Source organism: Podarcis muralis, chromosome 1, assembly GCF_964188315.1.
Source record: "Podarcis muralis chromosome 1, rPodMur119.hap1.1, whole genome shotgun sequence".
NCBI classification, from domain to species: domain Eukaryota; kingdom Metazoa; phylum Chordata; class Lepidosauria; order Squamata; family Lacertidae; genus Podarcis; species Podarcis muralis.
Genome location: NC_135655.1, coordinates 43,807,276 through 43,822,081, shown reverse-complemented (window position 1 = coordinate 43,822,081; position 14,806 = coordinate 43,807,276). Strand labels below are relative to the sequence as shown.

The 14,806-nt window shown below is 44.3% G+C and overlaps 1 protein-coding gene and 1 long non-coding RNA gene across 7 annotated transcripts in view; one reads left to right on the top strand and one right to left on the bottom strand.

Moving 5' to 3' along the window:
* Positions 1-4,623, bottom strand: part of MAPKBP1 (mitogen-activated protein kinase binding protein 1) — a 124,394-nt gene extending 119,771 nt beyond the window's left edge. For 2 of the 6 annotated variants that reach the window (XM_028723609.2, XM_028723573.2), the window contains exons 1-2: positions 4,053-4,620; positions 2,747-3,109 (exon numbers count right to left, since the gene is read on the bottom strand). In XM_028723609.2, the coding sequence (XP_028579442.2) occupies positions 2,747-2,863 (117 nt within the window). In that variant the 5' untranslated portion in view covers positions 2,864-3,109; positions 4,053-4,620. Of the gene's footprint in view, positions 1-2,746; positions 3,110-3,801; positions 3,903-4,052 lie in introns of those variants that run through there. The other 4 variants (XM_077927143.1, XM_028723616.2, XM_028723599.2 and 1 more) reach the window with 4 other exon arrangements.
* Positions 4,624-4,651: 28 nt separating this feature from the next.
* LOC114594255 (uncharacterized) lies at positions 4,652-14,485 on the top strand. The gene is made up of 3 exons (XR_003705922.2): positions 4,652-4,771; positions 9,734-9,988; positions 12,930-14,485. It is a non-coding gene; the product is annotated as an uncharacterized LOC114594255 (long non-coding RNA).
* Positions 14,486-14,806: the final 321 nt, after the last annotated feature.

The window sequence follows — 14,806 nt, the reverse complement described above, 5'->3', positions numbered from 1 at the left end:
GGAAGCAGGGGACAGGTAAAATTTACTATTGCAATAAGTCATGGGAGCGGCAACAGCAAAGGGCGGGATATACATTTCTAAATGCATTTCTCATCATTTGACGGGGCCATTCAAGAAGTTTCCCACGCTCCTCTTGTTAAATCACGTCTTGATAAAACAGGAGGCATTCGTCCCATAAAATCTGAGTATCCTAACCTCTTCCTTTTTTAGAAAGAGCACATTTTTTACCATCATGGTTACAGAGATAAGAGGTGGCCAGGACTCTAGCAACCAAGGGACGCTATATTTCATAGCTTTCCTCATTTTGTCCCATCTACAAGGTAGCTCCATTCCTATGGTATCCCATCATACCCGTCTTTTACAATAATCACAGGTGGTATGTGTTGCTCAGAAGGGAATATGTGGAGGGGGGATCAATTCATAGCCCTCATGTGCTGTGTTCTTCTGTATACAATTAACTTTTACATCTTGTTGCTAGCCCATCTCAAGTTCTCATCATTATTTATTATTATTATTATTTGAATTTTTATACCGCCCTATACCCGGAGGTCTCAGGGAGGTTCACAGAACAATAATCAAAACTGATAGCATTGCAAATACCATTTCTAATCATGCATTCAATAAATCAAGCAAACAAAATGAGTTTGCATAGGCAATTTGCATGCATTTCTTGGTTTCCTTCACAGGGAGGAGAACTGTAAACTAACTTCAGATGCATCCACATCTCACAGACAACTGCAGGGTAAGAAAGAATGAGCCAAGAAGTTATGCACTTCCACATAATCAGGAAAAAAAGGAAGAAGAAGAGAACAAACAGATGGTTTCGCCTTAAGGACCAGGGAACTCCCATTAGCAAAAACAGTAACACTAATACAGTATATTAGAAAGGTGTATGCCTCACTAAAGAGCGTTTTCGAAACCCTGCATGTCTTGAAAGCACATGGGCACATTAAGAAGAGTCTGGATACTTTTAAATTTTGCAAAACTGGATTTTGATGACTGTAGGTGTTTCCAGGCTGTTTTTTTGAGGATGGGATTCAATCACATTCCAGCAAATTCAGGTGGCACAATGAAAATGGACCTATGCAACATACCCACTTCCAAAATAAATAAAAGCAAGCCATACTTTTTGCGATAAGGAAAGTGACAAGATAATGCTCTGGAAAGTGTGGGACAACAGTTGATTATGTAACATCACATCAACCTCCCCACAAACAAATCAGAACGATTGTTCAAAAAACAGGTTGTCTGGAAGCTACTTTCAGTTGAAATCCTATATGCTTATCTTTTGAGCAGACATGCAGAAGATTGTACTGTGGAGCTTACACCTCTTGAGTAGGGAGGAGGGCTTGAAGAATGGATTTTTTGCAGCAAGTAGACCAAAGGTCAGTTGGCTACAAAAGGAGGCCCTTCCACAAAATGTTGAGAAATAAACCCCATTTATTTATATGGAGCAGAGGGTGGGAAAGCAAGCCTTATCATTAGACCACTATTCAAGTAACGACATCGGAAGAGAAAACACAGCTTTCATAACAATTTTAAGCTGTACCTCTGAAATAAGAGTATGCTTACTTCAGCTTTCATTTTATATTCTCCCATGGGTACTGGGAAAGCTTCTTATAATACAGCAACAAGCCCATGCACAAATCCACCTATTGGGATTTATTATTCTGAGAAAGCATGCAGAGTGTCAGCTGCAAAATTAAATACAAAAAGTACCTTGCATGACATGCCAAAAATTGTCCAAGAAGTACAAGGTGCTTTAAGCAAGCATTCATCACTAATTAGTTATAATTAGGAGCAATTACATTCATTTTACAGATGGGAAAACTGAGGCACTGTTTTGTGTGCACGTTTTTCCTTAATGCAATACAATTAGTCAATGACAAAGCATCCAGGAATTTGGGATCCCAGCCCCCAGTTTTAATTATTATTCACTATGTGGCCAAGCTGGTTGTTCCTATTTTACTGTCCACACAAATTAAAACAAGCTTATCCTCTGAAGGAGAACAGAGTCCACGGCTCTTTCTGCCCTACATTAATCTCAGAACAGCAAACTGAAGAATGTGCCATAAAACCTTTGCTAGAAGGTTTGCTAGGAGAGAGAGAGAGACACAGAGAGCACACGTACCACTATGGCCGCTATATCTCAAGGATGCACTGCCTTAACACAGGCTTAGTTCCTTGACACTTTTAATCCTGTTCATTAAACTTAATCAGTCATGTGTCAAGTAACACCATAAGCTTCAATAACAAAGGCTACATCTCTATACTTGAAAAACATTAGGGTAGCATACACACTTGTTGCTTTTGAGAGGTGCCCCCAAAAGGCATAAGAAAGGTTTGTTTTAACCAAACAATCATTTGTTCCACACTTCCTTGTGTGAGAAGAGCCAAAGGTGTTACATCCTGTCTTCCCTTCCAATTGCCTGGGGGCCTTACAACACCTATCCATGTGCAGCACATCCTGAAGTGCCTTCATCGCCTTGCAACATCTATCCATGTGCAGCACATCATAAAGTACCTTCTTGCACATACAGCTTGGGAAAGCAACCTTTAGGCACACCCGGACAAAGACCATCATTGTCTTGCCGGCTGTGCTACGCACAGGTCAGGAAGACAGGCGAAACCACCACCGCTATTCCATAATATTTAAGGGCCACCCTATATGACATCCCCCAACACAACCGAGCATTTAGCCAAAGGTGAGGCTTTCAGGAGGATGCAAAACAGTTGGAACGCTCACCTTCGTACTGATGTCTTCCCGCTTGCTCCCTGGCTTGCTCCTTCGCAGCTTGATAGAAGGAGATCGAAGCAAGTTCTTGATGCGGCTTGTTATTGTGGAGCCTTCAACCGACATCATAGCCTTCGTGGGGAGGTAGCCCTGCCCCCCTCTCAAGCACTTTCCTCCTCCACCACCCAGCCAGGGGTTAACACGCCAGAGGAGTTAAGGGGGCCATTTCTGTCCAGAGACTCCGGATTGCGGGCACTCCCCTTTTTCACTTCATCATAAGGCTCCCGCTTCAGGGCACAATTGCTGAAAGCTTTTGTATTACTACTATTCCAGATACTTCCTTTGTCAGTTCAAAAGACTCGGATCAATATGGACCTTTGGGGGAAGAAAAGAGGGGAAGAGACAGCAAAGCTAACATAAGCCAGTAACACATCTTCAAGTGCATCTCGGCTTTTTCTAATAGAGGCTGAATGGCAGAAGCCATGCATCAAAGGTCACTGAATTTCATCAGGATTTGTGGAAAATCCTTTCCCCACCAGCATCACCATATGTAAAGAAGCACACTTTAAAGGGCCAGACAGCTTTAAAGGGGTGGGGGAGGCCACTGTAATAACCAGTTCACTACAGATGTCAGGATTTGGACCCAGTCCTCCCCCCGTCCCACCCCCAAAGCAATCTTAATAGTTAGTCCCCCTCTTGAAGCAGTCCTTGAAGAGATCCATGCAAGGGAATAGCATAGCAGGATCAGGACCACATCTCCTCCTCTCCCCGCCCCCTTGCACTGCCCGTTGTTGCAGTATTCACGATTTTAAAATAATGTTGAGGAATGGGCATCAGATGCTGCATATGCATTGGGCAAATAAACTTGCTGCCATCAGATCAAACGTTTTTAGCCTAGATTTTAAATATAACGGATATCTTCCAAGTCTAAAATAGCCGACGGTTTCGAACACCCCCCGCCCCCTTACTTATCAAGAAGAAAATCTCCACCAGCCAAGACTGTCAGGCCCAAAAAACCTTCCGCACCTCAGGTTGATGAGAGCCTCGGGACGGGGAGGCAAACCTACCCAGATTTTTCGGCAGAAGTTTGCGGTAATTTTGTTCCTCCCCACCTTCCTGCCCGCAAATGCGCGAAGACGAAAAATACCCGACCATCGCATAAAGCCTTTCCCAGCGCATTCTGAACCACCGTTATTCAGGGGGCAAATTCAAACCTTCAGGACGATTTTTTCTTCTTAACAATAAGCCAACGACACAAACGGTTTTGTGTGGGTTTTTTTTTTTAAAGAAAACCACTACATGGCTCAACCTTTGTTACCTTGGCGAAGAGGCAGCGGCGCTTTGCGGAGCAACGAGAACGAGCGGAGATTAAATGGGATTTCTCTGCCCGCTGCCCGTCCATGCAGCCGATTTTTCCTTTTTAGAAAAAGCCACGGTGGGATTTAAAACGCACGCGAAGCGCCCTCCTCCTCCCCTGAACTCCTTCTCTCGCCTCTCGCTTCGCAGGGATCCAGACCGCACACAGGGGGGGAGCGGGAGGCAGCCAGCGGATTCAAAAACTACGAGGAAGGTCGGGAGTTCCTCTTGCAGATTTTTATTTTAAAGGGGGGAGGGAGGAAAAAATTGCTAGTGGGGAGGAGAGACTCGGAAAGGGGGCCGGGCTCTGCCCTGCTCAGCTTCCCCGCCGCCTGCTAGTTGACAGCCGAGAGGCTGGAAGTGGCCGGGGCGCCCGTGCAGGGGAGGCTGCCAGGCTCTCTTTCAGCCGGATCCTCCCCGAGGGCTGCCTGCCGTGTCACGGCTCTCCTCCTCCTCGCTCAGCTGTCTCCTCTCGCCAGGTTCCGGGCTGGCGACCGCTCTTCTCGCTTCCACGCTCCAGCCCCTCCGCCCGCTGCGCTTGTTGTATCCCTTCTGGCGCAGGACTCACGCTGACAGATCCCAGCCAGCCAGATTCCGCGGCGGCGGCGGCGACGGTGGCCTAGGCAGGCCAAACCGCGAAACGGAAAAGGAGGACGGAGGAGAGGAGAACCTCGAGACCGGGTGAAGGAGGGATTAAGGATTCGACCTCAGCGCCCCTGTAGGGAGGAGGAGGAGGCGGCGGCGGTTACCTTCCTTTCCAACAGAGGCAGACCGACCTTGCTTCACCCTCCCCGCCAAGTCACCTCTTCGCAGGCAAAAAGGAGCCGGTTTGGCCAAGCCCGACCCAGCCCTGGCTCCTCTGCCAGCTTCCTTCGCAAGCGGGCACGTTTTAACTTGCCCCCGGGGGCTAAACCGGAGGCGCTGCTTAGTGGGTTACTAAAGAGCACGCCGTTAAATCGGGTGGCTAACTCTTTTCCACGCCCCCCCCCCAGCAGCAGGACCCCTGTGCCTTTAACAGCTGCTTGGAATGCAGAAGGGGAACCGTTTCCATTACCCCAGAGAAGAAGAGGTCATATCTTCCCAGGCTGAACTGCTTACACCTATAGCATTGCCATTAGCTAGTCTAACCCAGGCTTCCTCAACCTCGGCCCTCCAGATGTTTTGAGACTACAATTCCCAGCATCCCTGACCACTGGTCCTGCTAGCTAGGGATCATGGGAGTTGTAGGTCAAAAACATCTGGAGGGCCGAGGTTGAGGAAGCCTGGTGTAAATTCTCAGGGGCCTTTTTTCCAAGCTTGCCTGGCTCCTGGCTGGATTTTCCAGTGGTACTGTTATTTTATTATTTATTTATTAAATTTATATACTGCCGTACTTCTCGGGGTGGTTCACGAGATAAAAATGAAAGACAGAATGCAGGCATTTCTACTTTTATCTAATCACACCATTTTTGTAGCATCCCTTCAGTCAAGACCTAGTTCCCTTGAATTTCAGATTTTTTTTTTAATGCCGCTCCAGTGTGTACTCATGCATAATAAATGCAAAATTAGTAGTGATCATGACTCTAGAGAGAATGATTCCCTATGCGGTGTGAACTGCCCGTTTCCTGCAGTAATAAATATGATACCTGGAATTATATCTGATATTAGTCTGCATCCTTTAAAAAATGCACAGTCAGATCCGATTAAAGTTTGCTTGAGAACATCCCATACTGTTCAGTAGGATTTACTTCCTGAAGAAAGCCCATGAACATGAAGGATGTTTGTAATCCCTGCATAGTCTCACACTGCAAGTGCCTGCATTGGTTTCCATATTCTAGCACAGAGTAAACCTTACAGCTGTAAGGCTGCTGTAAACACCTGGGAGTAAGCAACACTGAACACAGTGGGGCTTAGTTTCAAGTAAACATTTAGGAATTGTGCTGCGGAGGGAAGATTCACTAAAAATTCTGTAATCTGGGCTACCATTATGTTCCAAAATTTAACAAAATTATGCCAACAGTTTTTAGCAGATACAGTGCTTGCCGTTTTTCTGTGTGTGCCTCTTCTTTCACTGTTTTGTGCTTCAGAACTTTGGTGAACATTTTAATATATGCAATATACTTAATTTGTTTCGGTTGGGTTGGCGAGAAGGTGGGATGGCACCAATTATTTGGCATTTATTTAAATAGTCCATTTATGGAATTGTTCCCTTTCCTTCCCTCTCACCTCTTGTGCTAGGTTTGGCTCTTAATTCCTGGCTCATTATCTGATCCTAGCTGCTTATCCCTGTTTATCTACTGCCATTAAGCCAGACTTTCCTGGTTCACACACAGTGGGGAACTCTGGCTTAATACAATACAGTCCTGTTTCCATAAAACATAGTTTATGATACTAAGAAAGATTTTTGAACCTAGATTATAGGTTCAATGCAATTTCACATTTTCAAAATACAGACATTGATTCATCACCTCTATACTCCTGTTTCTGGGTAGCAATGACTTCCAGGGAAATATTATACATTCCCGGTAGATGGCCATTCAGACTGGTTAAGGTGACTCTTCTGTAGCTAATTGCCCATTAGTCAACTTGAAAGGGTCAGCCCTGTCATTAGGCATAGAACAGCAAACTGCTTATATTATAATTTGTATTTTTAGTGTCCAGGAATGAGAGGGGCACATGTTGTAATTTTCTGCTTCAGGTGCCGAAAAAACTTGATTAACCTTAGGTACTGCACACCTTGACTTGGAGCATTATTTGCTGCTCTATGTCAGACAGCAAATATTTTGTTTTGGCTCTGAACTTTGATTATATCCATAACCCACCAGACTCAGATTGCAACCTTATTCTGGTTCGTCAGAAGCAGCTTAGTCATGCTGGCCACATGACCCAGAAGCTGGCGAGATGAGCGTCACAACCCCAGAGTCATCTGCGACTGGACCTAGCGGTCAGGGGTCCCTTTACCTTTACCTGCAAACAAGATGCACTGAAATCTGCAATACATATTTCTGAATAGACACCCTTTACTGTTTAAACCTATTGCTGTATAGACTGGGCCTGTTAATTTGGCTTCAGTGTGGTGTAGTGGTTAAGAGCGGTAGTCTCGTAATCTGGGGAACCAGGTTCGCGTCTCCGCTCCTCCACATGCAGCTGCTGGGTGACCTTGGGCAAGTCACACTTCTTTGAAGTCTCTCAGCCCCACTCACCTCACAGAGTGCTTGTTGTGGGGGAGGAAGGAAAAGGAGAATGTTAGCCGCTTTGAGACTCCTTAAAAAGGGAGTGAAAGGCGGGATATCAAATCCAAACTCTTCTCTTCTTCTTCTTCTGAAATTTGTCCAGGATCAGGTTGCCTCTTTTATCTTTTAATTGCTACTCCCAAAGGATGGGTGGGAAGAGAGGGCAATGACTCATCCCCCTATTTCTAACTAGCTGGGTTGGGTCCTTGGATAAGGGAACATGCACCTGGAAGCCCAGGGGAGAAACAGTTGTAATTCCCAAGTGAGGCCTGTGGCTGAAAAGCTTCACGAAGGATGGGAACATACTGATCCACACCTTTGTAATCAACAAAACCTGTTAGTTTGTTTGTGATAGGGGTGCAGGTTGGCTTGTTCGTTTTAATGCTTTAGGCCAAGGCCTGACAAAGCTTCTAATCCCAGTGCTGGCTTTTTTTGGAAGAACGTTCCACTGAACTTGGCAAGGCTTCCTTCTGAGTAAACATGGTGGGTGTGGGTATGGGAGAGAGAGAGAGAGAGCAGTTAGAAAGTGCAGTGCTTGCCACACTCCCTGAAAGGTTATCACTAAAAAAACCCCTGGGAGTGCAGTATGTTATGATGCGCCACCACCTCATAGGAGAAGAAAATGGCTGCCCCTATGTGCTTTGGCACCAGAGGCCCAGGTGTCCACAGTAGCTAGGAATGCCTTTTACCAACTTTGGCTGCTATTACAGCTGTGGCTTTCCCTTAGACTGGGATGGCTTAACTACAGGAGTCCAGGCTTTGGTAAGTTTAATATTGGATTGCTGCAATGTGCTCTATTTTGGCCTTTCCTTATGGTTGGTTCAGAAACTAAATAAAAAAAGATAAATGAAGAGAAAGTACACACATGTCCCACTTTTCAAATGCTTGCTCTACATTCATTCATTCATTCATTCATTCATTCATTCATTCATTCATCTGAATACAAGGAATTAGTACCCAAATCTTACTATACACACCACAGATTCAGATATCCGAATAGCTGGAGTTTGCCTGCTTCCTTATTTGCTTGTGCTTTCCTGGTAGGTGGCAGCCATTTGGGGGCAGAAACCAGGGAGAGAAGGAGATTGGACAAATTAGTTTTTCCTTTCTCTCTTTTGTTGGTTGGCTGTAGCCATGTCAGGAAGCACTAGAGAAAGGAGAGATTGGACCACTCACAGATTTAAAATGTTCCCATGGGGGGGGGGGGAATCAAAATTGTCAGCTCGTGATACAAACTCTCAGCTACCAAACAATTTCATGGGAACCCACGGCGTTCAGAAAGCAGGACCTGCATGTACGGTACTTCTTTGCACAGTGCCGAGTTAAACTATGGAACTCGCTCCCAAGGTAGTCATGGCTGCCAATTTATTATGGCTTTGCAAGAGGATTAATAAATAAATTCATGAAGGAGGCACGGTTGGAGGCAGCAACTGAATACCAGTAGCTGGAAACTACAGGAGGGGAGAGTGTTCTTGTGCTTGAATTCTGCTTGCGGGTTTTCCAGAGGCCTCTGACTGGCTTCTGTGGGAACAGGACGCCGGACAGGATGGACCATTGCCCTGATCCACCAGGCTCTTTTTGTCACTACAGAATGTTGCAGCACAGTTGCTGACAGGAATGAAATATTACACCTCTGCCCAAAGATCTAGCTGCAAATTTCATTACCGAGCAAAATTCAATGTGATACTTTTTAGGGTAGTATAGTATTTATTGTTTTATTTATTCGATTTCTGCCCCACACCTTATTTCAAAGGAGCCTAGGGTGGCAAACATAGCAATACTAATACAATTTAAACTTCTTTTAAAAACAGTTTCAACCTGTTGGGGCTCCAACTCCCATCACCCCCACTTTAGGCAATGGTCAAGGGTTATAGGAGTTGTAATCCAACATCTGGGCACTCAGGTTTGAAGAACACTTTGCTATGACATGCAGCCGCATGAAAATTGTGGAATGGCTGAGCCACACCTACAGATAAGCCAAAGCAGGCACTTGGAAAACATCTCATACTATTATGTAGACCGTCTGGTTGAACCCCTTGAGCCAAAATTCCTATACAGTGGTACCTCGGGTTACATACGCTTCAGGTTACAGACTCCGCTAACCCAGAAATAATACCTCGGGTTAAGAACTTTGCTTCAGGATGAGAACAGAAATTGTGCTCTGGCGGCGCGGCAGCAGCGGGAGGCCCCCATTAGCTAAAGTGGTGCTTCAGGTTAAGAACAGTTTCAGGTTAAGAACGGACCTCCGGAACGAATTAAGTACGTAACCAGAGGTACCACTGTATATGCAACAATCCCTTAAAACACTCCCTAGTGTATTTTGCTAGACCTCTTATAAATTCAAGGACTCTTTTGTACACGCACACAGGAAAACACATGGCACCTTGTTGTGACTAAAAGCTGTAATTTTATTTTTTTTATTTTTTAAAAGCTAAACCAGCATCCACCCCTTGAAGTATACCTGTGAATGCTGTCATGCTGGCTACACTTCATTAAATGGACACGCTGCAGAAATTCACACTTCAGCCTGTGAGTCACACCATGCCTAAGGCCAAAGGATATCCGGCAGCACACACCTTTGGCTTATTATGGCTTAGTGTAAAAGAAGAAATGAAAGAGATGAAGCCATGCGTGTTGTCACCTCTGCTAACCATAAGCAGCAGTTTACAGTCTTCTCATTGTGTGTGTATGTATAATTGCATGTTCTCTTCTATCCCTTAAATATTTTAAAGTCACAACCTGTATGGTACTCACAGGTGGATATTATGCTCCAAATTCATGTTTGTTTTTTAAAAAAGCGGGGGGGGGGGAGAATCTTGACCATCATGAAATGTCTTATGTTACATTGTTAGTTTTTGGGGTTGTTTGGTTTTTTTTAAAAAAACCTTCAGTTTCTTTGTTCTTTCAACTAGCAGTCTTACCAGACTATTTATTTCTGCACTCTGTACCAAACTCCAACAACAATAATAAATATAATTGCCTACTTATTCTTTGGGACCAATCAAACCATATACAGTGGTACCTCGGTTTAAGAACAGACCTGTTTACGAACTATTCGGTATAATAACTCCGCAAAACCGGGACTTCCGGGTTGGCGCGTCTGGCTAATGGCGGATTCCCTCCGAGCTCCGGAGGGAATCGGCTCAGCAGGGGATCGGGTCTTACCGTGCCGGCGACACGGGGACCCTCACAAACCACGTACACGGGGTACGTGGACATGGTGACTCGGCGGGCATCGTAAGCGCCCCCCCGACCCGTGAAAGAGCCTTTTTAAAGGCTAAGGATCGGGTGCCTGGGAGCGGCGTGGTGCTGTGAGTCTTCTGCTACCCCTGCCGAGCGAAGCCGCATGCCATTCTTCAGTCAGCGCTAACTTCTTCCTGCTAAATTTGGACTCAAAACTAAGAGCAACAACCCGTGAGTAATTTGAAAATTGGATTATAAATTTTTTCGGTTTGGATTTGGTACGAACGGAGGAGATGAAAAAAAAGGGAAGTCCGTCTCCTCCATATTGTTAACAGTGCAAGCAAGGATTTGACAACTAAAGTTGCGGGAAAATTTGTGAGATTGGATAAAAAATACACACCTCACGGATTTAAAAGACCTAAGCTAAGGTGCTGGAGGACAAGAGATTATTTTGTTTGAAACTAAGTATCACCCTACTCAAGCCCGGGAGCAACCCGAGTTAAGAGCCTGCTGAGACATAGATACTTTTGACAGCTGTCAAACTAGCTGTCAAAGTTGAAAGAACTGAAAATTGAAACTTTAACCGATTAAATCGCTACAAAATATTACAAATAAGGAAAGATCGACACAAACAAGTTTGACTTTTGGATCGGAGAGGGAAAGATCACTAAAACCAGAATCCCTCTAGAGGGGACTCTTGGACATTGCAAGAATGGAACTAAAACAAGGAATACAGGAAATACGTGCTGGCTTGAAGGAGCTGATCTCTCTTGTGGGAAAATTGATACAGAGGAATGAGAAAGGCCTTGTTTTGTCTACGAGCCCACCAGACCCGAAGCTATCTGAAAATACACTAACTGACTTGGAAAGGGACTCGTTGGTTAAAACACAGGCAGCTGGACAAGGGAAAGAACCCAAGATTGAGGAGGAAAAGACACCTGCCAAGCAAAAGGAGCTGAAGGAAGGGAAGGCTGAGACACCATATAAAGGAGAGGAGAGACCAAGATCTGCTAAGAAGAAACCTAAACTGACCAAGGTGAAAACAGGACTATTTGGGACATATAGATTTATGAAACAGTGTTGGAATATGGGACATAAGCAAACAGGCCTAACTGAAAGAATCACCGCCAACATTGAGAAAACAAGTCTTCGATCCTGGGAGTTAAGCATGAGAGACTTTCGAAGAAATCGGCTGAAAGGAACTGTGAGAGATTTGCGCGCCTCGGACGTGAGATCACCAGGCTAGAAAGATGGACTAAATGTACTTTGATTAAGGATTGAAACCGGGGGAGAAGGGTGGGACTTAACAGTCCGAAGGGGGTTGAAGTTCTTTTTTTTTTACCTTTTGATTTTTATAGAATAAAGAATATTTCATAAGAATGGGGAATCCGTGGGAGGGAAAGGGTGGCAATTTTAGGAAAGGTATCTTTTTTTTTCTTTTTTTAGAAACATGCTTATATTCTTTTCTGCTCTTTTACTCTTATATAGAGGATTAAGGGATATACGTTAATAAAATGCTAGCACAACAATGAACTAAAGTATAATTTTATAATTAAAATGAATTTAATCAAACTAGGGTTAAGTAATTTTAATAAAATAAGGTACAGGATGTCTAGGGGAAAAACTTGCTAGAATAAATAAACTGGAGTTGGGAAACAATAGGAGGAGACGTGGGGAAGTCCTGAAAAGAAGTTATTGAAAATAAGTGGGAAGAGGTGAACCTCTTTTTCTTTTTTCTTTTTTTTTTCTTTTTTTTTGGATGTAAGTTTCTATGTTCCTGAGTTTTGATTCTTAATGTAACCTTCTTGGAAAATTAATAAAGATTATTTAAAAAAAAAAAAAAAAAAAAAAACTCCGCAAAACCGGAAGTACTGTTTCGGTTAGTGAACTTTACCTTGGTCTATGAACGGAAGCCAAACAGTGGAAGGGCACCGGCAGTGGGAGGCCTCATTAGGGAAAGCGTGCCTCAGTTTAAGAATGGCTTTGGTTTAAAAACAGACTTCCGGAATGGATTAAGTTCATAAACCAAGGTACCACTGTATTTCTACTACACAAGCAAATACAAAGGAATAGAATCTGCCTGCTCGTATGATGCTGTTGTGAAATTCTCCAAAGTAGGCAATGCAAGAATCTGTAGAATGATTCTTAGCTCATCCAAATAAATTTTCTAGATGCCAGGGAGCTGAACCAGCTATAATATCCTAAACAGATAGTGATAACATTCAACAAGGCAGAACAGCCCAAAGTAACATTTCTTCAAGCCATGAGAACAGGAAAAAACGGTTCATTTGACAGATGAAAAGAATTACAGTAGAATGCAACCCTAGAATATAAATGGACATGAGGAACTGCTTTTTTTTTTAAGCGTGTGGGGAGGAGATAAAGGCCAGATATAAATATGAGAACACACTGACCTTATGCAATATTTCTTTTTGTTGTTACAGAAATAAAACCATAAAAGCAAATATTATGTCAGAAAGAAGAATGATTTCAAGAGAGTTTTGCATACAAGCCAATGAGGATTGTCAGCTAATATCCATTTAGAATGACCTTGTTTATCTCTCTGTTGTAGGCCAGCCTTCTCCAAGCTGTTATGGGCTACAGTTTCCATCAGCCTCAGCATGGCTAATGGTCATGGAGGATAGGAGTATTAGTCTGAAGGAGCGTCTCCACCCCCATCGTTCAGCCCGGACACTGAGATCCAGCGCTGAGGGCCTTCTGGCGGTTCCCTCATTGCGAGAAGTGAGGCTACAGGGAACCAGACAGAGGGCCTTCTCAGTAGTGGCGCCCGCCCTGTGGAACGCCCTCCCATCAGATGTCAAAGAGATAAAAATTACCTGACATTCAGAAGACATCTTAAGGCAGCCCTGTTCAAGGAAGTTTTTAATATGTGACGCTGTACTGTTTTTAACACTGATTGGGAGCCGCCCAGAGTGGCTGGGGAAACTCAGCCAGATGGGTGGGGTATAAATAATAAATTATTATTATTATTATTATAGTCCAAAACATCTGAGGTTACCAGCTGGGGAAAAGTTACTGTATGCTTATTTATTTGTAAACCGCAGGCACCCAAGACAACTCTCACAGTCCTTATTAAAAAGTAAAGGACCCCTGGACAGTTAAGTCCAGTAGAATTTGACTATGGGGTGCAGCGCTCATTTCCGCTTTCAGGCCGAGGGAGCAGGTGTTTGTCCGCAGACAGCTTTTCCTGGTCATGTGGCCAGCATGACTAAATGGCTTCTGGCACACAGAACACCATGACGAGTGCCAGAGCGCACAGAAACATCATTTACCTTCCCACCACAGTGGTACCTGTTTATCTACTTGCACTGGTATGCTTTCAAACTGCTAGGTTGGCGGGAGCTGGGACAAATCAACGGGATCTCACCCTGGATTCAAACTGCCGACCTTATGACCAGCAAACCCAAGAGGCTCAGTGGTTTAGACCACAGCGCCACCCGTGTCCCCTCAGCCAATAAATGACAGAGCTTCTGTGACTGCTGGATAGTTCTTGGTTGTATGCCACCCCGGTCTTTGAAAGGTGAGAGATTCCAGGCATTTACCCAGGGTTCAGTTTCCTTGGAATGAGGGCCAGTGGAGACTGTGGTCTCTTTAGGATATATGGTTTATTTACACATATATACAACCTGAGTCTAAGGCAGAGGGGTTCACGGTGGGAGATTAGCAGCCAAACCTAACAAATGCATATGCTTGCTAGTTTGCATGAGAAGCAGCTAATGCCACGGAGCTGTATTGCTGATAATCAAATACTCAGACCATAGAAATACAATTGGTAGAGAGGGCTCTGTGTCATATTCCCCTCCTCTCCTGGAGAGGAAGAAGCATATAAGACCTCCTGTTCCTCTCTCTTCTGTTGATCAGAGTTGTATGCAGACATGCCTCTGCTTGCTCGAGCTTTAGACACTTGCCTGAAGCTGGTTATACTGTAAATAAATCATTTTGGATAATAAAGTAAGTATATCTTAAAGTTGTTGCCTGGTTTTTTGTTAAGCGGGGTAAGGAGGAGGAAGCCAGCTTACTTTGCAGCTGGACTTGCTCAAAAACAGGGGTTTACAGCCTCATTCCTATGCTTTTAAATTGGCTGCCGATGATGGGATTTTGAAATTCTGTTCTACCTACACACATGGGGGCCTGGAGGGATAAACTGAATTACTATATCCTCTCCTTTTCATTAAAACCCATCCCACATTAACACCCCAACAGATCTTGCTTCTCCACCAGCCACAGCCTTGGGTTCCAGCGCAAATCAAGCACTGGTCTGTATTCAGCTTCTCAGCCTACTTTATTACTGCTCAGCTCT